The sequence below is a fragment of the Lytechinus pictus genome, chromosome 6, assembly GCF_037042905.1.
Source record: "Lytechinus pictus isolate F3 Inbred chromosome 6, Lp3.0, whole genome shotgun sequence".
In the NCBI taxonomy this organism is placed as follows: domain Eukaryota; kingdom Metazoa; phylum Echinodermata; class Echinoidea; order Temnopleuroida; family Toxopneustidae; genus Lytechinus; species Lytechinus pictus.
The window spans coordinates 11734233-11760932 of NC_087250.1; the positions used below are offsets into that span (position 1 = coordinate 11734233).

A 26700-nucleotide genomic window follows, 5' to 3' on the forward strand; every position below is an offset into this window, starting at 1 on the left:
AGTTTGCACAGGCTCATCATCAATGCAGCCAATTACTATATGTAAGGGAATGGTTCTAAACAGCGAGGAATATAATATATTGTGCTGCTAGTATAAAGCCGTTCCATATAGGATATATATAATCGTATGTATTTATACACCTTTTCTTCTATTCTTAATGATAATATATTATGTCTAGACTTCTGTCACGATGTTGCTTTTATTTCAATTTTGCAGTACTCATTGGCTATACGGTAATTGATAAACAGAAACATTGGTTATCGAGATTTCCAGCAGGCCGAAGCTATGGAAGCTTTAAAGTTAGGAAAATAGAATGAGACGACGAGATCTCGGGTCTCGTCATGTCTACATCCCGTGGGAGAGATGATCAGATGACAAGATCTTGCATCTCGTCATGTCTACATCTTATATCTTTAATATGTTGTACTGGTTATATGTAAAATTTATTTTGGGGGTATTGCACCTACTCTGTTCTTCTATTCTTCATATCTTTCCTTCCTCTTCTTTTAGCCCAGGGCTGCTCCTGCAGGTTGTTTTGAAAGAATGGAGTGGGCACCGTTGGGATATCCAATGTTATGCTTGTTTCTCTTTTCTCCAACCATTTGGATCATCCTGTGGGGACTTTTTGATTACGTTTCAAGTTTAGTTTAAAGTTTCGAACCAAGTCTCATGCTTACGTCATTGCTTAATGCTCCATTCAACTTTGCAAAGCGCCGTTTGTATCTTTATACTGCTTAAAAAAAAAAAACCATTTCATTCAATTACCAACATTCCCACTCAACTGTGCCCGTAGATACGTTTTTGTTTTTCTTTGTTTCTCTTTCCGTCAGTTTAATATGTTTTTTTCAGGCTGCTTAACTACATACCGTCCAAATCAAACGTTTCCCTTTTCTTTTTCTAGTTATCTTTGCAAGGTTGGATGGAGTCCGCCCTTTCTTGGGTTTATTGATTAATCATATTTTACATATATATTTTGTATACTGTTCTGTTAAATTTGTGTGTGAATCTTTTTACTCTGTACAAACATTTACAATTCAGCCATTGGCTGCCAAGAATGTTTTGATTCCTAATAAAACCATTATTATTATTATTATTATAGAACAGATGATCAGATGACAAGATCTTGCATCTCGTCATGTCTACATCTTATAGTACAGATGATAAGATGGCGAGATCTCGGATCTCGTCATGTCTACATCCTGTGGGAGAGATGATCAGATGGCAAGATCTCGGATCAAAGATCTTGCCGTCTGATCATATCTTCTAGAAGATGTAAGCATAACGAGATTCGAGATCTTGCCATCTGTTTTTTTTTATCCAATCAAACTTTTTGTTGGGATGGATTTGCCCTTTAAGATATTTCAAGGCAAGAGGAGGGCATTTTGAAAAAAAAAGGGCCAATGGGGTGGGGTTAAGAAAACGACATTCAGCGAATAACTAACCCGACATTCTTTTTAGGGCCTACCTGAACGAATAATGATGACTTGCATCCTTTTTTTTCTTACGATTTTATAGGTTTCGTGACCTATGCTAAAGATGGGTTCTTCTGCAAGTGCTAGAAGGATTCCACCAGTGCAACAGATCGCAGAACCTCCATCTGTCGAAAACTCAAAAGCTAGCCGAGAAGTAGGAGGCCACAATGAAGCGGACAGTGGTCCAGAGGCACCGGAAGGAATAACTGAGCCATCCAACCCGGCAGCTCCCGCTGACAACCTGGCCGATATTTCAGACGTTCTGCTTGTTGACTCTGCAGCTGCAAAGGCAAAACGAATAGAGGAGTTTAGTGAGGAGATCAAGCAATGTCTTATACCTGTAAAAGAAGGTATCCAGCACATCAAGGAATGTGACGATTTCCCATGCGACTCGTGCAACGAGCACATGAGGGGTATCAACAAAGTTTCTCGGAACAAGAACATTGACCGCAATGCTGCCGCGGACGGGTTGGCCATTGACACGGACTACTGCAAAATGTTTAGCTATAGATGGTCAAAGGGGGAATTGTTACAGCAGATCGAGGATGCTGATCCCACTGAAGAATTGACGCCCCAAAAGAAAACGATATTTACGTTTTATATTGAACTCTTAGGTTCCAGTTGGAACTTCACCGATAAGTCCGAGTACTTCTGTCTACAAATGGAAGAGGACGGATGCCTGGCGTTGATATCGGACTGGTTTTTACATCTGGTCGAGGGTTCGAACTCCACGAATAAATGGGTTGATGATGTAGTCTTCGATGCAATGAACGTAATTGATAATTCATGCATGAGAGTGCGGGCGTTGGCTCCAAGGCACCACCGAGTCGTACCTGCTCTTCAGAAGTTCGGCGAGTCAACAGAAAGCTTGACCCAGACGATCGCGTACATGACGTTGGCTAAGCTAGTCAAGAAAGAAGAAGCCGACAAGCTATCCACCAATACCAAATGCATTGTATCGCTACTGTCTCTCCTGAAGAAATGCCTCTCAAATCCAGACCACAAGGCCTCAACTAGAAGACAAACATCTAAGAAGAACTTTGTCACCGTAATAAGTCTAAATGCAGAAGAGCTCGTGCAATCCGTTGAAGATCTAGCCATAAATGATAACAACAAAAAGCTCATCGTTACAAAAGGTGGGATCCCACTCCTCGGGCAATTGCTTAAACCAAATTGTTCCATCGAAGAGAAGACCTCTGCTGCGAATACCATCTGGAGACTGGCATTCCTCAAGGAAAATAAAGAGAAACTTCGCAAAGACCAGGGTATCATATACAGTGAGTACCTTTCAAATATTATGAATTGGCACAATAACATGGAAACCCATTATGATAAAATAATCAGCAAAGACGCCTTCCATATACGTAGAATGAACAAGCAAAATCAAACAACATAAGTAGCTGGCCTAGCGATCCATCGGCAATTAGACCTTGCATCTGAATTGAATAAACCAGGAAAAATAAAACACCATGAGTAATAACGAACCTATTTGGTGTATCCCGTTTATTTAGATTAATTTGAAGGTAAGAGTGTCAATTAAAATATAGATCAGTTACAAAATTGGAAACTAATGCACAAAGCGCTAGTTTCCCAATTGTTTATTGCTAAAAAATTACGATTTTAATCACTTTGCTAGATCTGACCGAGTATTCCCAGAGTGAGCACGAAAAACTCCGTACTGCTTGCATGGGAGCTCTCTTCGAGATCTACGAATCCAGACTTCCCGAAAACCTGAAGAGCAAAAAAACCGACGAGGGGTCACCGCAGAGAGCGCCACCCGACAATGCAAAGTCAACTGGACACATCATGCTCAGCTACAAATGGGAACACCCGTCCAAACCTGTGATGCGTGAGTTCAAGAAGGAGCTTCGAAAGAGAGGATACGTTGTATGGATGGATGAGGACCATATGAGTAAGTCCAGGGACCCTCAACACAAAAGTTAGCAATTGTATGCATGATTTTCACAATTAACATTACATTCAGGTCAATCAGATCAACCGTGAACAAAAAATTATACCATGATTGCTATGCTTTATGTTACGGGCCCCAGATCAATCTTAAAATCCATTACGATGTCCTTACATTAACTGTGGTAAAATAAGAACAACTTTTAGATGTACGTGTAATGAATTATGCCACCCCAGGCTTTTATTGCCATCCATTCATTACTAAATTCGCCATCCCCATATCCCCTTCCTTCTTTCTCTTCTTTATCATCATTACCTTCTTTCCCCTCCTTCTCTTTCTATTCTTCTACATTTCATTCTCTACTCGTGGTTGTCTCTTCCAAAATCCATTTCTCTTCAATACTTCCAAATTTCACAAACATTTATGTTCAATTTTTGTTTGTTTCAGTGGGTGATAAAATTGGGGCGATGGCAGAAGCTGTAGAGAATGCTGACATGATAATTGCCTGCATTACAAGTGGTTACCAAGATAGTCAAGACTGCAGAACAGGTGAGAATTTTCTCCTTTCCAACTTCTCATCATCATCGCAATCAACATCAGTCATTACTGCAATCATCATCATTATCATTACCACCACCACCATGATCATCATCATCTTCAGCACCATCATTTCATTACTTCATCATCATCGTCATCCTCATCATTACCACCATCATCATTATCATCGTCATCATCATCATCATCATCATCATCTCAGTCGACATCACATCATCACTGCAGTCATCATCATCACTATCACCAAGACCATAACTATCATCATCATCACCACCACCATGCAGCAAAACCATCATCATACCACCACCATCACCATCCTTATCACCTTCATCATCATCATTATCAGTTTTCAGAACTGAAGTGGGTTCCCTGGGTTAATATACCTATATTATTATCATCATCATCATCATCATCATTATAATCACCATCATCACCATCATCATCACCATCATCATCATCATCATAATCACCATCATCATCATCATCACCATCATCATCATCATCGTCATCATCATTATCACCATCATCACCATCGTCACCATAATCATCTTCATCATTATCGCAATCTACATCATCAACTCTCCATGGCAGGTTTTTAAAGAGAGCCACCCTTTTGTCCAGTAAAAAATAGACCACATATTCTAGGAATTTAAACAGCAAAATAAGATAACACTGAGTCTATACTATACTAGAATTGTATAGTCTATGCGGTGGCGTGCAAATTAGGGGGGGGGGGGGCTTGGGGACGCTTCCCCCTCCCCAATTTCTTCACGACCTAGACCCCCCAAAATGATAAAAGGAAAGAAAAGAAAGTAAAGAGAGTAGGGTGAAATATTGCATTATTTTCTGGATATCACGTCAAAATCTATCCCAAAATTGTATTTTTGTAATAAAACTGATGAAATTTCAAAGATTTTTGCCCGATATGCCATATCTGGCCTCCTCAATTCTTATGGGGTTGATAACGCCACTGAGTCTGTGGAAGTATTCTAAAATGAAAAAAAGGAATGCCTGCTATTGAAGTGTAAAGGTCACTCTTGACCCCTATCCAAATGCATCATTAACGTATACGTATTGAAAGTTCCTACTTATTTCAAAGACTCTCATTTAATAATTTCAGAAGCGTCTTATGCATACGAATGCAAGAAGAAGATCATTCCAGTGAAAGTTAAGGCCGACTTCAAAGCTTCTGGCTGGCTAGGGGGTATTACGGCCGGGAAGATATACTACATCGTGCAAAAAGAAGAGCTCGTCGCCAAAGTACTTCCTAGCATCATAGAAAAAGAATTCGCTGTGCAGAAAGAAACAATCCAGAAGGTGAATGCTACAACGACAGGTATGTAATTCTAAATCTACGCACCCTATTCCCCACCCCTTCCTAACAAAAATCAATGTGGAACGAGCTGTACCGAGGGGAAATGTAAAATGTTCAAATTGAATTTAACGATCTGGGCCCGTTAACACAACGCTTAGCGATGAATAGAAAATATGCAAGAACGCTTCTGATTGGTTCCTGGTCAGTATTTTAACTAAAGTGCGCATGAAACATTGATCTTGATTGGTGAAGTCCATTTTGCGATTGATCGCTAATCTTTGTGTTACGGAGCTCAGGTCAAGTTTTGAAATGGTCGGGTTTTAACAAGTTCGTTGGTGAGAAATGCAATAGTCCTCCCCCCTCACTCACCTGTTCCACAGCGTACGCTTATGGACATTCAACCAGGATGAACTAAACACATGTATTATGTATGTCACGGGAGATTACAAACACAGAAATAAACATAGAAATAAAATCTATCAATAGTTAACTGTCTATCAATAATATCTTCCACATCTGTATCATTGTATGTACACAATGCTAACGATTTCCCACTGCAAACGTTTTAAAAAATGCCGAGTTTTAGCGTTACCTGTTTTCCAATTGCGATTTTTCATAGGCGCAAAGTCGGATATAGCTATTCTAATTTTGATTGCATTCCCTTTTCTTGATAGGGTCACAACTGCCGGAACAGGAACCGAAGTCACCTCCAACAGAATCCCAAGTACCCGGATGGGATTCCAAGAGGGTCCAGGATTGGCTGGCGGCGAACAACGTCACATCACGTAACAAAGCGCTTAAATCCATCAACGGAACTCAGTTGCTGCAGCTCAAGAAACAGCTTACTACAGTACCACAGGCGTTCTACCAGTCCATGAAAGATGATCTGAAGGTTCCATACCTTGACGTTCTTTCCCTCGCAGCTGCACTTGAAAACCTTGCATAGTCACGTGGTAATGTGATATCACCAAAGGTACCATCAGCGTGCCAAGTTACGGCATGGACTTACAACTCAAGAAACACCTGACCACAATGGGAAATCCAATGTTCCTTACCTTGAAGTTCTTTCTCTAGACGCTGCTCTTGAAAACCTTGAATAGTCACGTGGTGTTTGCGTAATTGCCGATCACGTGATATCCCCGACGGTACCACCAACGTGCCAAGTTCCGGCAACTCAAGAAACACTAATGTTCCTTGCATTGAAGTTCTTTCTCTCGCAGCTGCCCTTGAAAGCCTTAAGTAGTCACTCAGTATTTGCGTCAGGCACATCACGCTATATTTTCAACGGACCTGTTACTACAACTCAAGAAGGAACTTGCCACAATGCCAAAACCTTAATCAGTCAAGACAATCTAATGTTCATCACCTTGAAGTCCTTCTCTTGCAGCTGCACTTGAAAACCTTGACTATTTGATCGAATATGTTGTAAATATTATATTATGTTTATAGTTACGTTAGATTCCATATGATGGTATTTTGATTATTTGTAGTGGTTGGCACGCTTGTAGTAACAATCCAATGTGTGTTGAAGCTACAGCTGATTTGGGCAATGCTGGCATCAAAAGTTAATCAGTGGAATATAGCCTGATTGTGATTGGTACAAATTTTCAAAACAGCGACACACAGACCCCTCTGTCTCTATAACACACAAAAACACAACTGCCTTCACGTGCATCCTACTCTCTCTCTCACGGGTATAAATAGTGTTAAGGAAGCATTTTGAAATAAACAATACCTTACTTCAGTCCCTACTGAACTTGTCAGGGGAGTTCCACAGTGTTCTATAATGGGACCATTGCTACTCATTCTCTACGCTGGTCTCCTTAGTGTGTCATGATAGTGATCACATATATAAGACGGATGTTACATTACTGTTATTTTCGAGCATTGCAACATTGCCTTAGGGATGGTAAATATATAACTCTATACTAGTGTTCATCAGGGTCCCGTCTTACAAAGAGTTACGATTGATTCAATCAATCGCTACTATGGAAAGCCAGCGACATCAACATCTTTTATGCATGTATGTGCAAAATATTTTCTAACTATGATGTGTATTCATGTATCTATTGTTTTCTTGAAAATCCGCTTTGCTTTTCTTTGTTTACAAAAGACATTGTGCAAATTTCCTGTTGAAAAAATATGACACTGATGGATTTCCAATGAGTTACGATGGATTGGATCAATCGTAACTCTTTGTAAGACGGGGCTAACAATCTTAAACGAGGTTGAACTTTTTCTCTCTGTGACGTCACCATTTAGGAGAAAGTGATCTCACTGCCTTTGTAGTTTATGGGACTGCTGTCATACCTTCAAAGTCTCCAATGTACCTTGGATCCACAATGGATACATTTTCCCGTGAAGCAGATCATCCACGTTAAAAAGTAAAAGTAAAACTGCTGCATATAAACTTTATAAAATGTGAAAGTATCTAGACTGAAATCAAGCCTGGCACGTACAGTTATCATATCTCACAGCGACCACTGTAACAGTTCGTGAACTTAACGAAAAACAAAAGATTCATCGCAGCTAACGAAACGCTGACACTTTCAATAACGCTTCAACTTATCTCGCCTCATGCACAATAAATCATTCTCGAAAATGACTCTCAATCCAACTGGGCATCCTGGTGTATGTTTCATAAAGCAGACCTTAACTTGCAACGGTCATTACGATAGACTGGCAACCCTTTCTTATCTTTAAAATAAACAAATGAAAATCTTTGTCCCGTCTTACAGAGAGTAACGATTGATCGGATCATAACTTCAAGTATATAAAGGTCCATCAATGTCATCATGTTTTATTTAGGACATTTGCACAATGTCATTTGAAAACAAAGAGGAGCATACTAAATTGTTTAGAAAACAGTGAATGCATGAATATACATTGTATCAAGAAAATATGTTGACCGAACATGTATTTTAAGGCCATCGCACACCTGACGACTGTTCGCGATCCGATTTTGGAACAAATTGCATTTTGCTAATTTTCTGAAAATTTGAAAGGAATATATTATTTTGTTTGAGGTTAAAAGTAATTGAAAGAATACTTATATAACCATTTTTAAAGATTGCAAGCCTTTATATTAGAGTAAAGGCCAAATTAGTTTAAAATCTTAGCCAATCGTACGCTTGCTATGACATCATTACGACTAGATATTAAATTAGATTTTATTCTAAGAAGGATGATAGCATAGTCACATATCTAAACATAGGTATTCGTATGATGATTTTGAACATTACACACTAAGATATTCCAAGTCTCAATATTAGCATCAAATTTTACTACGTTTTATTCCAAAAATGAGTCGCAGACCAATCGTAAGGTGTGTGGTCGCCTTTAGATGTTGACGTTGCTGGCTTGTCATAGTTGTGGTTGATTGGATCAATCGTAAATCCTTGTAAGACGGGGCCCAGGTGTATGTCGGTCACCTCAAGAAAGGGTCACAAGTCACCCGAAAACACGACGGGAAAAAAATGCATGTACAAATCAAACACCTTTTGTCTGTTTTCCGTCCTGTTTTGAAGAGCTACCGAAACTTGGGGATAGACTGAACCTTATAGCAATGTTTATTTGTTATTAATTATTATATGTAACCATTATCATCGCTGCTGGTCTTTGAGAAATAACGTTGAGATTTAGAGCGGGTCTTCCCACCATATTTTTTCTTCATAGTATCGTAATTATCCACAACTTAGCCAAACGGTCTATGGTATATTTCAGTTCACTTTGAAGAATACAATAAGGAGGAAGTCTTCAATTGACGCGGACAATCATCTTCAAGAATAATGTACAATGTGAGAAAGTATGCTTCATGGACCCTCGACCTCGCACACCCTCCCTGTTCTAAGACACCCCATATCTTCTCAAACATAATCTAACTTTAGATGCATTTCGAACTCGTTAAAACCTATATCCAATTGAAAAAATATATATGCATATATGATATATATATATATATATATATATATATATATATATATATATATATATATATATATATATATATATATATATATATTATATTTGCATATATATTTTTGGATGAGGAAAGAAAGCTTTTGGAAGAGAAGATTATCCATCGCCTTGGATGTCTCCAATCCAATGGACTCAATGTTTCTTTCTACTCATTTCGTCTGACGTAGATATTTCTTTTCTTCTTTTTCTTTTACTTTCTTTTTATTTTTCTTTTTCCTTCTTTTCCTGGTCTTTCTTTCCTTTTCTTTTTCCTTCTCTTTTTTTCTTTTTCCCCTATCTCCCTCCTTCTCATTCGCTCTCTCATTCTTTCTTTCTCTCACGTGCTCTCTCTTATCGTCACTTTCTCATTTTCTCTCTATCTACCTCTCCTACTGTCTTCTTTCGTTTCCCCTTTATGACGTATCCTCTTCGTCATCCTTTGTGCGCTTTTGCTCACTGTTTTGAATACGCGCATCTTTATGATGCATTATTTTGACGCAATGTGATAAATTTGTCATAACTTGACAAAGCCCTATGGGCGAAAATTCGTTAAAAAATTACTGTCCACGGAGTTTTTATTCTTTTCTTTGTTTGAACCTACTTATAATCTCCGAGCAGATCATTTGACTATATATATATATATATATATATATATATATATATATATATATATATATATATATATATACCTGCACTACTCGTTGTGCTGAGGGCCCCCTTAAATTATATATATATATGTATATATATATATATACATGTATATACATATATATATATATATATATATATATATATATATATCTGTAAATATATCTAAACATATATGAATATATATATTCATATATAATATATATAATATATGTATATATATATATTCATATATATTTGCATAAATATTTTTTCAATTGGATATAGGTTTTAACACACACACTCATATATATGTATACATATATACTCAGGTAGGTAAGTATATAGTGATATACGGCAATATCTAATAGTGCTCGACTGTGTAGGAGCTGAGTCGCTGATGAGCCTTAGGGTGAAACAGTCTGTACGACTAGCTTAGTTAAGCAATCCAACCAAACAATTATTTATACATGTATACTCATACATACTATTAAGTTCCCAATTATATATTTTTACTTCTTCGAAGGAGATCCAGGCTTTGCAAGGTTGGACGCATCATTTCCATTTACATAAAATGTGCTCTATTTTTATACTGCTTTTCGTTTCAATTGTCAACCAGTTAATTTGTACCTGTCTTATATTACTTCGTACTATGTATATAGGCGCTGAAATAAAGTAGTGCCAAAAGACTAGTTGTTCTGATTGAAATGGCCATTAATTTCTGAAGAACACTCAAACCATATGCCTCTTCAATGAAATAAACAACATCCTCGGGCAATAGCAAAACGACACCCCTTTCAAACTTTTACAGACACCATAAGCTTCATTTGTTGTTCATGAGATGACAACATCAGATGTGTTTCTTTATCTTCCCTTTTTTCTTCTACAGCTCCTACTTTGAACAGACCGATATAAAGAGTACCAAAGGCAAATTATAACAAAAACAACAACATAAAATACTAGTTCTACTACACCAGTAATACGACGTTCTACTAGTACAAAAAACCGCAATGACTACTACAACTACTACGAATACTACTTGTATTACTACCACTACTACTACTATTACTACTTCTACTACTACTTACTACTACTACTACTACTACTACTACTACTACTACTACTACTACTACTACTTCCACTACTATTACTACTACTACTACTACTACTACTACTACTACTAATACTACTACTACTACTTCTATTAGTACTACTACTACTACTGCTACTCTTACTACTGCTACTGCTGCTGCTGCTGCTACTTCTACTACTACAACTAACACAAGTAATGACGCTACTACTGCTATTAGTAATAATGGGAGTAGAAAGGGGTTGACTTTGAAGCACCGTATCTACCGTCTACTACAACGTTTATTAAGAACAAAATCAGTAAAATTCTAGAATTAATGAATAAAGTATTCAAATAAAACAAAAGTATAGACAAGAAAAAAAGACGCATTGGGTGATTTATCTCTGCAGGCATAAGGCATATTTAAGTGGGTTTCAAGCCACTGAATATACATTTCTATGAATTCATTGCCTGAATCGGACATTTTCTCACAAAACATTGAATGTTTAAAATTTGGGTTGGCTAAAAAACAGTTGTGCTCAATACTACTTGTATTACTACCACTACTACTACTATTACTACTTCTACTACTACTTACTACTACTACTACTACTACTACTACTACTACTACTACTACTACTACTACTACTTCCACTACTATTACTACTACTACTACTACTACTACTACTACTACTACTACTACTACTACTACTTCTATTAGTACTACTACTACTACTGCTACTCTTACTACTGCTACTGTTGCTGCTGCTGCTACTTCTACTACTACAACTAACACAAGTAATGACGCTACTACTGCTATTAGTAATAATGGGAGTAGAAAGGGGTTGACTTTGAAGCACCGTATCTACCGTCTACTACAACGTTTATTAAGAACAAAATCAGTAAAATTCTAGAATTAATGAATAAAGTATTCAAATAAAACAAAAGTATAGACAAGAAAAAAAGACGCATTGGGTGATTTATCTCTGCAGGCATAAGGCATATTTAAGTGGGTTTCAAGCCACTGAATATACATTTCTATGAATTCATTGCCTGAATCGGACATTTTCTCACAAAACATTGAATGTTTAAAATTTGGGTTGGCTAAAAAACAGTTGTGCTCAAAAGTTAGTGAGCCCCACAACCATGACAACGAATGCACTCATTTATTATGCAGAGTGTTGAATGTAGACAACAACACTACAATGCTCGGCAAGCCCAGAGAACAAACTTTATGAATGTAATATTCATTACCCGACTCACAATTAAATATCTAAAATAATCATTCATTTCATTCATTTATTTATTAATTTTTCCAACAAATTTATAATGCAATAATTACAATAAATAAAACATAACATCAGAAAATATAAATGACATAAATATTCAAATAAACCAAATATAAAGATTATACACCTGATACAGAAGTAAATATTTCCAATTTGATAATAACAATATGCAAGATATGTTGGAAAAATGGAGTGGCCCACTAAAAAGCAAAGCTTGTAAAGTGTGGACCACTCAAGAAGAAAAAAGTATAACATATCAGAATTGGAACACTTGAATTATATTCACTTTTTGTCGGGGTTCACTTAACAAATACGACGACATGTACCCGGCAAAGGTAATGGATTTCATTGTGTAAAAATGCAACTAACGTATAAACTACCCCTAAAACCCGAAAAACAACAACACAAACAAAATGATGAATAATAAAGGATGAAAATTGCTTCGGTTGTGATGGTGATTTACCACTTTATGAATTAAAATAGATTTACAAACTGTTGATAACCATTCAAGAGGATAGAAACTGCTTTTGTCACTGAAATTTTGTTGATAATACTATACCTATGCATTAAACTTAACCGACATGATACATGTAAACACGTAGTAATGAACTTCTTTGATGCAAACGGCGAGATTTATCCAGTATGTCCAGAAACCGAAAGGCGCTGGCCAACGTCATACCGCATTTTGTTGCCAAGTGATAAATATACACCACCGTTCCTATTGTCAGTGCATAGACGAATGCGTTTCGTGAAGAGAGATATCGCCAATTTGCAAAGGCTCGTCATCAATGCAGCCAATATACTGTACATAAGGGAATGGTTCTAAACAGCGAGGAATGCAATATATTTTGCTGCTAGTATGAAGCCCTTCCATATAATATATAAGACCGTATGTATTCAATACACCTTTTCTTCTATTTTTAATGATAATATATTTTGTCTGGACTTCTGTCACGTTGTTGCTTTTATTTCAATTTTGCAGTACTCATTGGATTTACGGTAATTGGTAAACAACATCATTGGTTATCGAGATTTCTAGTAGGCCAAAGCTATGGAAGCTTAAAAAAGCCACCCAGATGTTGATATAAATAATCATCTCGTCATGTCTACATCTCTTAGGAAAAAAATATATGACGAGATCTCGGATCTCACCATGTCTACATCCCGTTGGCATGGTGGGAGAGATGATCAGATGACAACATCTTAGATCTCGTCATGTCTACATCCCGTGTGAGAGATAATCAGATGACAAGATCGTGCATCTCGTCATGTCTAAATCTTATAGAAGAGATGCTCAGATGGCAAGATCTCGGATCTCGTCACGTCTACATCCTGTGGGAGAGATGATAAGATGGCAAGATCTAGGATCCAAGATCTTGCCATCTGATCATCTCTTCTAGAAGATGTAAACATGACGAGATTCGAGATCTTGCCATCTGTTTTTAATATTTTTTTTTATCCAATCCAACTTTTTGTTGGGATGGACTTACCCTTTAAGATATTTCTAGGCAAGAGGATGGCATTTGGAAAAAAAAGGGCAAAGGGGGTGGGGTTAAGAAAACAACATTCAGCGAATAACTCACCCGACATTCTTTTTAGGGCCTATACCTGAATGAATAATGATGACTTGCATCCTTTTTTTTCTTTACGATTTTATAGGTTTCGTAACGTATGCTAAAGATGGGTTCTTCTGCAAGTGCTAGAAGGATTCCACCAGTGCAAAAGATTGCAGAACCTCCATCTGTCGAAAACTCAAACGCTACCCGAGAAGTAGGAGGCCACAATGAAGCGGACAGTGGTCCAGTGGAACCGGAATTAATAACTGAGCCATCCAACCCAGTTCCCGCTGACACCCTGGCCGATATTTCAGACGTTATGCTTGTGGACTCTGCAGCTGCAAAGGCAAAACGAATCGAGGAGTTCAGTGAGGAGATCAAACAATGTCTTATCCCTGTAAAAGAAGGTATCCAGCACATCCAGGAATGTGACAATTTCCCATGTGTCTCGTGCAACGGGCACATGAGGGGTATCAGCAAAGTTTCAGGGAACAAGAACATTGACCGCAACGCTGCCGCGGACGGGTTGGCCATTTACACGGACTACTGCAAAATGTTTAGCTATAGATGGTCAAAGGGGGAATTGTTACAGCAGATTGAGAATGCTGGTGCTGATGCTGAAGAATTGACGCCTCAAAAGAAAACAATATTTACGTTTTATATTGAACTGTTAGTTTCCAGTTGGAACTTCACCGATAATTCCGAGTACTTCTGTCTGCAAATGGAAGAGGACGGGTGCCTGGCGTTGATATCGGACTGGTTTTTACATCTGATCGAGGGTTCAAAGTCCAGAAATAAATGGGTTAATGATCTAGTCTTCGATGCAATGAACGTAATTGACAATTCATGCATGAGAGTGCGGGCTTTGGCTCCAAGGCACCACCGAGTCGTACCTGCTCTTCAGAGGTTTAGCGAGTCAACAGGAAGCCTCACCCAGACAATCGCGTTCATGACGTTGGCGAAGCTAGTGAAGAAAGAAGAAGCCGACAAGCTATCCACCAATACCAAATGCATTTTTTTTCTATTGTCTCTTCTGAGGAAATGCCTCTCAAATCGAGACCACAAGTCCTCAATTAAAAGACAAACATCTAAGAAGGACATTGTCACCGTAGTAAGTCTAGATGCAGAAGAGCTCGTGAAATCCGTAGAAGATCTAGCCATTAATGATAACAACAAAAAGCTCATTGTTACAGAAGGTGGGATCCCACTCCTTGCGAAATTGCTCAAACCAAAATGTACCACCGAAGAGAAGACCTCTGCCGCGAATACCATCTGGAGACTGGCATTCCTCAAGGAAAATAAAGAAAAATTTCGCAAATTCCAGGGTATCATATACAGTGAGTACCTTTCAAATATTATGCATTGTCACACTAACGTTGAAACCTATTATGATAAAATAATCGGCAAAGACGTTTTGCATATACGTAGAATGAACAAGTAAACTCAAACAACATAAGTAGCTGGCCTAGCGATCCATCGGCAATTAGACCTTGCATCTAAATTTAGTAAACCAGGAAAATGGAGCACTATGAGTAGTAACTAACCAATTTGGTGTATCTCGTTTATTTAGATTAATTCGAAGGCAAGAGTGTCAACTCAAAGATAGTTCAGTAACAAAATTGGAAACCTATGCACAAAGCGCTAGTTTCCTTATTGTTTATGGCTAAAACAATACGAATTTAATCACTTTACTAGATCTGACCGAGTATTCCCAGAGTGAGCACGAAAAACTCCGTACTGCCTGCATGGGAGCTCTCTTCGAGATCTACGAATCCAGACTTCCTGAAAACCTGAAGAGCAAGAAAACCGACGATGGGTCACCGCAGAGGGCGTCATCCGACACTGCAAAGTCAACTGGACACATCATGCTCAGTTACAAATGGGAACACCCGTCCAAACCTGTGATGAGAGAGTTCAAGAAGGAGCTTCGAAAGAGAGGATACGCTGTATGGATGGATGAGGACCATATGAGTAAGTCCATGGATCCTTAACACAAAGATTAGCAATTGCAAGCCTGATTTTCACAATTAACATTACATTCAAGTCAATGAAATCAACCGTAAAACATTTTATAACATAATTGCTAAGCTTTATGTTATGGGCCCCAGATCAATCTTAAAATCCATTATGATGTCCTTACATTAACTGTGGTAAAATAAGAACAACTTTTTAGATGTACGTGTCAGGAATTATGTCATCCCAGGCCTTTATTGCCATCCACTCATTTCTTAATTCACCATCCCCATTTCCCCTTTCTTCTTTCTCTTCTTTATCATCATCTTCTTTTTTCCTCCTTCTCTTTCTATTCTTTTACATTTCATTTTCCTACTTGTGATTGTCTCTTCGAAAATCAATTTCTCTTCAATACATCCAAATTTCACATACATTTATGTTATTTTTTTGTTGTTTTAGTGGGTGATAAAATTGGGGCGATGGCAGAAGCTGTAGAGAATGCTGATATGATAATTGCCTGTATTACAAGTGGTTACCAAGATAGTCAAGACTGCAGAACAGGTGAAAACTTTCTCTTTTCCATCTGCTCATCATCATCATCGCAATCAACATCGGTCATCACTGCATACATCATCATTATTATCACCACCGCCACCATGATCATCATCGTGAGCACCATCATTTCATCATCTTCATCATCATCATTATTACCACCACCATCATCATTACCACCACCACCATCATCATCATCATCATCATCGTCATCATCATTACCACCATCATCATCGTCATCATCATCACCATCATCATCACCACCCCCACCAGCAACACCATCATCATACCACCACCACCATCACCATCCTAATATCATCAACTTCATCATCATCATCATCATCATCATCATCACTATCATCACCATCATCATCACCATCATCATTATCATCATCATCTCCATCATTTTTTTATTTTCATTTTTATTGTAATATATTTATTCAGGATAAAGAAAAAGGTCAGCCGAGGCTGTTTTACATCATGGTCCTGACACACACAAAATATATACTATGCACAAAATTATTTTAAAAAGAGGTAACGACTACAATGGCTCACAATATAAAAGTAATAAACGGTCTGACCTAGAAGGAAAACGGGATAAAAGAAGGAAGAAAGACGAGAGAGAGAGAGAGAGAGGAAGGAAGGTAAGAGAAAGATAGGGAGAAAAGGAGGGAGAAAGAAATAAAAGACGGTCGGTCAATTATTGAACAATACATATTATGTCATTAAACGGTAGATTTAAAATAATGGCATTTATACTACGCTTAAAAACTTCAAGAGATTTAGCATTCTGAATATCAGATGGAAGGCTATTCCAAACCAAGCCGCCAGCATATTTAAAACAACTCTTAAAACATTCGAGAGTAGGCTTTGGTAAAACGACGTTCAACGTATTGGCAAGTCTAGTACCAAAAGAGTGTCTTTCAAAAACCATTTCCACTTCATTGCACATTCGGACTGGGGCCTTTCCATGAATACAGCTATACATTATACAAGCTAAAAAGTAATAAGATCTGATATCAAGAGTTTGCCATTTAAGTGAATTAATTATACTAAGGCCATGTACATTGTAATCAAAATTCCCTGTAACTATGCGTGCAGCCCTTTTCTGTAAACGTAAAAGTGTATTTCTATGATGTAAAGAACAGTTTCCCCATACGGAACAAGAATAATCAAAGGTTGGTTGTATGGTGCATTTATATATTTTATTGAAAACTTCCTTGCGTAAAAAATTACTAATTTTCATTAGTGTAAATATCTTGTACATGTTGTAACTTAAAGATTTAATTAAATATTTGATATGAGCATCCCAGCATAGTTTACTATCTAACATGATGCCTAGGTATTTTGTGCTTTGTACTTGTTCAATGATATCATTATTAATATACACCTTCAATTTAAGATCATTATTATTCCTTGAATTATTGGCCAAAATCATGACATTACTTTTTTCGCATTAATCCTTAATCTGTTACAGTAATACCATTCATTAGTAGAATTCAAATCTGCTTGAAGCTTGGATGTAATAACATTAATATCTTTATCAGACACATATATTACAACATCATCAGCGTAAATATTACATATACTATTCTTTAAACAATCTGTAATATCATTCATAAAAATTAGAAAAAGGGAAGGACCTAAAAAAATACCTTGAGGAATTCCTATGGATATATCTTTTGTTTTAGATTGTTTACCTTGAGAAAAAAACTGCTTGTTTTCTGTCTGAAAGAAAACTTTGAAACCAAAGGAGTTCAGTGTCAGAAATGCCATAATTATTCAGTTTAAAAAGTAATAGTTTATGTTCAATACAATCAAAACATTTAGAAATATCAAGGAAACATGCACCAACATTTTCTCCTTCATTAAAAGATTCGTACCAATCATCAATAATTCTATCTAAGCAAGTATTTTGGTTGAGTGATTTGGCAAGAAGGCATATTGGTCAATATTAATAAGATCGTTCGTCTGTAAATAAGATAAAAATTGGGATTGAACTTCCATTTCCACTAGTATAGCAATATGACATACAACACAAATTGGTCTATAATTAGAAATGTCATTGGTGTCATCTACACCCTTATAAACCGGTGTAGTAGTTCTTTAGATTTTCCAATCATCAGGTAATGTTCCAGACATCAAACTTGCGTTGAACAAATTGGTTAAAGATTCATAAATAAAAGGAACTGAACTACGAAGTAATTTAGTATCAAAGTCTAAAATATCAAGACTACTCAGATCAGACAAAAGAGAAATATTTTTATATGTGCTATCAGGCGTAATTGGTTTGAAGGTAAAAGAGTGGATACTGGTTGGATGATTCCATGATAAAGTGTGATGATTAAAAGTTTCTGAAAATTTGTTTTCCAACGTTCACGGAAAAATCATTAAATTTATCACTATCCAAATTTGATGGTAGGATAGAATCTGTTTTGTCTCTACCTGTAATTTTGTTTAATTCTTTCCAAAATTTTCTACTATCGTTGCTATATCTGTTAGACAGTGAATCAAATATGTTTTCTTACTTTTACGTATTTCCTTAGTAACTGAGATTCGAATAAAGCGATATTCTGTAAGTAAATATAGAAGTTTTAAGGTATCATATTTTTCTTTTAAAAATTCCGTCTATAAATGGGTTTAATAATGTTTGAATTCATCCATGGACAGTGTCTGTCCTTAACCCGACATTCCTTGATAGGAGCATGTTTATTACAACAATACATCATCATCATCATCATCATCACCATCATCATCACCATCATCATCACCATCATTGTCACCCTTATCATCATCACCATCATCATCACCATCATCATCACCATCATTGTCACCCTTATCATCATCATCATCATCATCATCATCATCATCACCATCATCATCATCACCACCATCACCATCATCATCATCACCACCATCACCATCATCATCATCATCACCATCATCACCATCATCACCATCCTTATCATCATCATCATCACCATCATCATCATCACTATCATCACCATCATCATCACCATCATCATCACCATTATCATCATCATCTTCATCTTTATCATTATTGCAATCAACATCATCAACTGTGCATGGCAGGTTATTAAAAAGAGCCACCCTTTTGTCCAGAAACAAACAGACCACATATTCTCGGAATTTAAACGGCAAAGTAAGATGACACTCTATACTATACTAGCATTGTATAGTCTATGCTGTGGCGTAGAAATGAGGGGGGGGGGTTAGGGATGCTTCACCCCCCAATATTTTGCACGACCTAGACCCCCCAAAAATGATAAAAGGAAAAAAAAGTAAAGAGAGTAGGGTGAAATATTAGATTATTTTCTGGATATCATGTCAAAATCTATCCCAAAATTGTATTTTTGTAATAAAAGTGCTGAAATTTTAAAGATGTTTACCCAATATGCTATATCTGGCCTTCTCAATTCTTTGTGGTTGATTACGCCACTGAGTCTGTGGAAGTATTCCAAAATGAAAAAGGGATGTCTGCTACTGATGTGTAAGTCACTGTTGTCCCCTTTCCAAATGCATCATTAACGTATACGTATTGAAAGTTCCTACTTATTTCAAAGACTCTCATTTAATAATTTCAGAAGCGTCTTATGCATACGAATGCAAGAAGAAGATAATTCCAGTGAAAGTTAAGGCCGACTTCAAAGCTTCTGGCTGGCTAGGGGGTATTACGGCCGGTAAGATATACTACATCGTGCAAAAAGCAGAGCTCGTCTCCGAAGTACTTCCTAGTATCATAGAAAAAGAATTCGCTGTGCAGAAAGAAACAATCCAGAAGGTGAATGCTACAACGACAGGTATGTGATTCTGAATCTATGCACCCTATTCCCCACCCCTTCCTAACAAAAGCCCATGTGGAACGAGATGTACGCGAGGGGAAATACATAATTTTTTAAATTTGAAATCAAAGACCAGGTCGAGTTTCTACATGAAATCTCGACCATTTAAAAATGGTCGCGTTTTTACAAATTCTTTATTGAGAAATGCAATAGTCCCCCCCCCCTTACCCACTTGTTTCACAGCGTACGCTTATGGACATTTAACCAGGATGAACTAAACACATGTATTACGTACGTCACGGGAGAGTACAAACACAGATATAGACATAGAAATAAAATTCATTGCATTTTTTTCATACAATAGTCTATCAATAATTTCTTCCACCTCTGTCTTAATGTATATACATAATGCTAACGATTTCCCACTGCAAACGTTTTGAAAATTGCTGAGTTTTAACGTTACCTGTTCTCCAATTGCGACATTTTCATAGGTGCAAAGTCGAATAAAGCTATTCTAATTTCGATTGCATTCCCTTTTCTTTATAGGGTCACAACTGCCGGAACAGGAACCGAAGTCACCTACAACAGAATCCCAAGTACCCGGATGGGATTCCAAGAGGGTCCAGGATTGGCTGGCGGTGAACAACGTCACATCACGTAACAAAGCGCTTAAATCAATCAACGGAACTCAGTTGCTGCAGCTCAAGAAACAGCTTACCACCGTACCACAGGCGTTCTATCAGTCCATGAAAGATGATCTGAAGGTTCCATACCTTGACGTTCTTTCCCTCGCAGCTGCACTTAAAAACCTTGAATAGTCACGTGGTGTTTGCGTAACTGCCGATCACGTGATATCACCATCGGTACCATCAGCGAGCCCAGTTTACGACATGGACTTAAAACTCAAGAAACACCTGACCACAATGGGAAATATAATGTTCCTTACCTTGAAGTTCCTTCTCTTGCAGCTGCTCTTGAAACCCTTGAATAGTCACGTGGTGTTTGCGTATTAACAGTCAATCACGTGATATCCCCGACGGTACCATCAACATGCCCATACCGGCAACTCAGGAAACACTAATGTTCCTTGCATTGAAGATCTTTCTCTCGCAGCTGCACTTGAAAGCCTGTATTAGTCACACAGTATTTGCGTCACTGCCATATCACGTTATATTTTCAACGGACCTGTTACTACAACTCAAGAAGCTACTTGTCACATTGCCAAAAACTTAATCAGTCAAGACAGTCTAATGTTCATCACCTTGAAGTCCTTCTCTTGCAGCTGCACTTGAAAACCTTGACTAGTCATTTTGTAAATTATATGTTAAGTTTATAGTTGTTATATTAGATTCCATGGTATTTGTAATATGTGTAGTGGTTTGCGCGCTTGCAGTGACAATTGATCTGTGTGTTAAAGCTAACAGCTGATTTTGGCAATGCTTGCATCAAAGGTTAATCACTGGAATATAACCTGATTTGTACAAATTTTCAAAACAGCGACACACAGACCCCTCTGTCTCTATGACACACAAAAACACAACTGCCTTCACGTACATCCTACTTTCTTTCTCTCACGGGTATAAATAGCGTTTAGGAAGCATCTTGTAGTGAACAGTACCTTACTTAAATACCTGCTGTGAACAGAGTCAACAACTTTCTAATCATTTCCTTTTGTCAGGGGAGTTCCACAATGTTATATAGTGGGACCTTTGCTACTCATCCTCTATGCTCTTCTCCTTAGTTTGTCATGATAGTGATCACATATTTAAGGCGGATGGTACATCAATGTAAATAATTTTTGAGCATCGCCACATTGTTTTTTGGGATGGTAAATATATAACTCTTTACTAGTGTTCATCAGATGTGAAGGTCTGGGCTAACAATCTTAAACGAGGTTGAACTTTTTCTGCCTGTGACGTCACCATTTCGGAGAGGTGATCTCATCGCCTTACATTCAGACCGCATGTCCTTATGCTTATGAGCAAAAAGGCCAGATTCATCCAAATCATCTCGTGGCTGAATCCTCCTCTTTGCAAAATCTTGTGATTCATGTTTTTTTTTCCTATAATTAACCTGTTTTAACCTCAAGTCAAATTAAACATCATTGCACCATCAGATAGATTTAAAATGTTACTCTTTCATATTGATCATTTATTTTGTATTCAATATTTTGATAAATAGGTGAATTTCTGGCATGAAAATGTGCCATAAAACTGATTTTTCTTCGTCGGTTTTCTTTTACAAAGTGTGCAAAACTTTTTATTTTGAGCCTCAACGATATTCATATCACCATAAAACTGAACTTTTTAATCGGGTCAAGATCACACTTTTCCCATCAAGAGACGAGATTACTGAAATTTTGGAGTAGCATGATCCAGAGTTCTGATTGGCTGGATAAGGTTCACAAAACAACAGGCGCGGGTAATTTGAGGAGATTACCACATGGGGAGTGTGACCTTCCCGTGAACCCAGGTACTGAAACCGTTGGAATTTGCCAGTGTGTGGTCTCTTTGACCAATCAGAGTGCATTATTCTTGTTTTCAAGCTGCTTTATGTACTTGGCCAATGAAAAGTGTGATCTTGACCCGATTAACCTAATTCTTATTTTGAAACCTATACCATTTAAAGCATACCTATTCAGCTTTATCATGATTTAAAAATCATTTGGGCTCAATCAATAATAAAGTGTAAAAATAACACATTTTGTCAGGTGAAAATAATTATTTTTTAGCACAATTTAGATCAAAAGTTTCACCTACATTACATAATCTTTGAATAAATTCAAACATATGACCTTAAAGAATAATTCTTCTTCTTTACAATGATACCAAAATCATGAAATTCGATGTACAATTAAAACAGCAATGACCGAATAAAAAGAGGTGTTTTGGTCCGCATCAAGCTCATTCAATATGCAAAACTTCTGTAGTCATGAACAGTGGCGGACCGTGACCCGGAGAAGACAAAGCATTGTAGGGGCACTGTATTGTTTGCGAACAATGCTGTGCCCCTCCAATGCTTTGTCTCCTCTGGGTCACGGTCTGCCACTGGTCATAAATATCACTTGGATGAAAAAAACCACTTTTGGCGGACCTGCCTACTGACTGCTTAGTTGATGGGACTGCTGTCATACCTTCAAAGTCTTCCTTGTACCTTGGACCCACAATCCAGATACCATTTACCGTGAAGCAGATTATCCAGAATAAAAGTAAAAGTAAAACTGCTGCATATAAACTTTTTAAAATGTGGAAGTATTTAGAAAAAAAGACACAAAACAAAATGCTGAAAATGTCCTTATTTTTCTAAGTTGAGCAATAATTTATGAAAACAATTATACGAACATTGTCATGAATATTCATCAGGTGGGCTGATAATGGAATGTCCCACTTTCATTTTTCTTATTTTATGACATGAAATCATAATTAATTTATACTTTTATACATGTGTGTATGGTACGTCTCACTTATAATCAAATAAGATGTAACAATGAATATCCAATTGATAAAATCATTTGTCAATCCATTTTGTTATTCTTAGAGGACACAATCTGAATAAATATATTTTATATTATATGTCTTTTGCACATTATCAGTTGTTCCCCATTCCTTCGCTTTATCCCCACTCTTATGCACCAGTTTATTATGCCTTTCTTTGTAACCTGTTTGACCCACCTCTCACTAATTATCTTGTTATTTATCTCTTCCTCATACCCTCTATCACTGTTTTGTTCCAGATCCTGTTTGATGTTGCCTGCCTCATTATCTTAATTCCTCTTAGCTTAAGGTATTTCACTGGCCTTACTTACACTAACTTCCCTTTGTGTCTGCCTACTCCTTTTCTTCCATCCCCTTCTCTAACCTGATTGGTCATCACTACTCTCTAAGCCTTCTTGTTTCTAGTGCTGCTGTTGCATGTCTGTGGTCTATATTATGGTTGTTCCACTTTATATGTTTGTCATTTTGCCTCCGACGAAGATTCTGCTAGGATCGAAAGCTTAGGCCCCTTTTGACTTTCTAAATATATTTTAATGATACAACAGAACAAGTGGGGAAATGTCATTGTCAATTTGCTCTTTGAACATTCATGATTACATGCAGAGAAGTGTTTCTCCAAAATAATTCAAATTTTAAAAATGTCATAAATCTGTTATTCGTTGTCCGATTTTGATCAATTTTTCAGTGTTTCATATGTCTGATTTTTTAAATCTGTTCAAATAATATTGTGGCATATCTTCAGCCCCTAATATCCTTTAATAGCAATTATTATTATCATAATTTATTTTCAATACGCTGCTCCATGAGAAATAACGTTGGGATTCTGAGGGGAGTCTTCACACGAGGCTGATTTTCTCATATAGTTTTGTCGTGATCATTGTATATTAAGCGAATTTTAATATTCAAATGGTCTAGTGTATATTTCAGTTTACTTGAAAGAATAAGGTTAGGTTGAATTCTCAGTTGACGTAGAAAAACATCTTGAAAGATAAGAAACTGTCTGCCTCTTGGACCATCCCTGTTTTAAGACACCCAACATCTTTTCAAACATATTGCATTACGAACTCTGTACAACCTCTATCCAATATATATATACATATATCATACATAATTATATAGATATAAATATATATACATGTATATACACTTATACATATACATATATATATATGAATGAAGATATATATATATATATATATATATATGTATATATATGTATGTGTAAAGTTATACATGTACAACAGCTTTGGCAACTCTTTTATTTAAATATTGTAAAGAAATGGATGAAGAGAACAGTGGTAGGCGTAGCTTAAATCAAGGTTCCCCAGAGCTATCTACCCTTTGGAAAAATTGGTGATGCCGAAAAAATGTCTCTGCCGGGAATCGAACCCGGGCCCCCAGCTTTGAACGCCGGTGCCTTAACCACTAGACCACAGAGACGGGTTAGTGGCTAGGGCGACCCCGATCCGATTGACCGTCAGGTAGACAGATTTTCGACACTATACCAATTATAATTTCCTTTGTCGGGTGAAGGTGGGTTTCGAACAATGATAAACAATGATATATGTATATATATATATACTGTATATATATAAATGAAGTGTATATTCTTTATACGCATGCATAATATCAAGTATCCAGTGATTTATTTTTACTTTTTCGAGGGAGATCCAAGCTTTACAAGCATTGATTTTAGTGGACTCCTCATTTCCATTTCCATATGCTCTATTTTATACTGCTTTTTTGTATCTGATTTGTATTACTTTGTGTTATGTATGAAAGGAACTGAAATAAAGTAGTGCCAAAAAACTAGTTGTTTTGATTGAAATGGTCATTTATTTCCGAAGGACCACTCAAATCATGCAAACTTTATGCCTCTTCATTGAAAAAAAACATCCTCGGGCAATAGCAAAAAGCGACAACCCTTTCAAATCTTTACAGACACCATAAGCTCTTTTTGTTGTTCATGAGATGACAACATGAAATGTATTTCTTTATCTTCCCCTTTTTTCTCTTCTACAGCTTCTACTTTGAAGAGAAAATATAAAATATAGCAATACAAAAAATAACAACAATAACAAAACATAAAAGATACTAGTTCTACTACCAGCAATACAATAACAGCAATATTTTTTTTAATACTACGTTCTGCTAGTATGACAACAAAATCAACTACTACTACTAATACTACTACTACTACTACTACTACTACTTCTACTACTACTACTACCAATACTACTACTACTACTACTACTACTGCTTCTACTAGTAGAACTACTACTATTACTACTACTACTACTACTACTACTACTACTACTACTACTACTACTACTGCTACTACTTTTACTTGGAGGACTGCTACTACTACTACTCTTAATACTACTACTTTTACTAGTAGAACTGCTACTACGACTACTACTACTACCTATACTACTGCTGCTGCTGCTGCTACTACTACTACTACTACTACTACTACTACTTTTACTAGGAGAACTGCTGCTGCTACTACTACTTCTACTCTTACTACTACTTCTTTTACTAGTAGAACTGCTACTACTACTACTACTGCTACTTTTACTCGTAGAACTACAACTACTACCACCAGTGGCGTACCGTGGGTCACGGCATTGGGGGGCACGAGCAAAAATTTTGAGTCACTTAGTGAGCGCAGCGCGCCCAGTTGCCAGGTATACTGACCTAATAGAGACATTTTAAGGACAGTGCCATTAAACGGATATTCAGACCTAAAAAAGGACATTATAAAATTCTTTTGTAATCATGATACGTACCTGTCTCGCTAAATAATGCGAGCGTGAAGCGCGAGCTGAAATTTTTGTAAATATTGACCCCAAACAGGAAGATTTTAAGGACTATATTTTAGGAATCCGTTAAGAGTATACACATCTCACCATAGTCATCTAATGCGAGTGCCAATAAGCGCTTGCTGATTTTGTTAGAATTATATCTAAACATATGCACATAAAGCACTTGTAATCATGATTAACATACCCATCTCACTAATCAAATCTTGCGAGCGCGAAGCGCGAGCTGAAAATTTAGGAAATTCAGACCTGAAGAGGGGCATTTTAAGGCTTGTTTGTAGGAATTCACGAAGACCATACGTAGTTCACTAACCAAACGGTGCGAGC

General features: G+C 37.0%; 2 protein-coding genes across 2 annotated transcripts; both read left to right on the forward strand.

Annotated features, from left to right (window-relative positions):
• Nucleotides 1–7866, forward strand: LOC129262950 (uncharacterized). Its single transcript, XM_054900917.2, has 6 exons — nt 1–124; nt 1516–2749; nt 3109–3384; nt 3829–3930; nt 5057–5272; nt 5926–7866. The coding sequence occupies exons 2-6, from the start codon at nt 1528–1530 to the stop codon at nt 6195–6197; spliced, it is 2088 nt and encodes a 695-aa protein (XP_054756892.2). The 5' UTR covers nt 1–124; nt 1516–1527; the 3' UTR covers nt 6198–7866.
• Nucleotides 7867–12982: 5116 nt separating this feature from the next.
• LOC129262947 (uncharacterized) lies at nt 12983–21300 on the forward strand. The gene is made up of 6 exons (XM_054900914.2): nt 12983–13082; nt 13853–15086; nt 15445–15720; nt 16162–16263; nt 19860–20075; nt 20604–21300. The coding sequence occupies exons 2-6, from the start codon at nt 13865–13867 to the stop codon at nt 20873–20875; spliced, it is 2088 nt and encodes a 695-aa protein (XP_054756889.2). The 5' UTR covers nt 12983–13082; nt 13853–13864; the 3' UTR covers nt 20876–21300.
• Nucleotides 21301–26700: the final 5400 nt, after the last annotated feature.

Excerpts from the sequence above, each read along its gene's own strand:
- LOC129262950 (XM_054900917.2), top strand. The coding sequence starts at position 1,528 with ATGCTAAAGATGGGTTCTTCTGCAAGTGCTAGAAGGATTCCACCAGTG. Across the intron at positions 2,750-3,108 it reads AGACCAGGGTATCATATACA|ATCTGACCGAGTATTCCCAG; the intron begins GTGAGTACCTTT and ends TCACTTTGCTAG. Across the intron at positions 3,385-3,828 it reads GATGGATGAGGACCATATGA|TGGGTGATAAAATTGGGGCG; the intron begins GTAAGTCCAGGG and ends TGTTTGTTTCAG.
- LOC129262947 (XM_054900914.2), top strand. The coding sequence starts at position 13,865 with ATGCTAAAGATGGGTTCTTCTGCAAGTGCTAGAAGGATTCCACCAGTG. Across the intron at positions 15,087-15,444 it reads ATTCCAGGGTATCATATACA|ATCTGACCGAGTATTCCCAG; the intron begins GTGAGTACCTTT and ends TCACTTTACTAG. Across the intron at positions 16,264-19,859 it reads TAGTCAAGACTGCAGAACAG|AAGCGTCTTATGCATACGAA; the intron begins GTGAAAACTTTC and ends TAATAATTTCAG.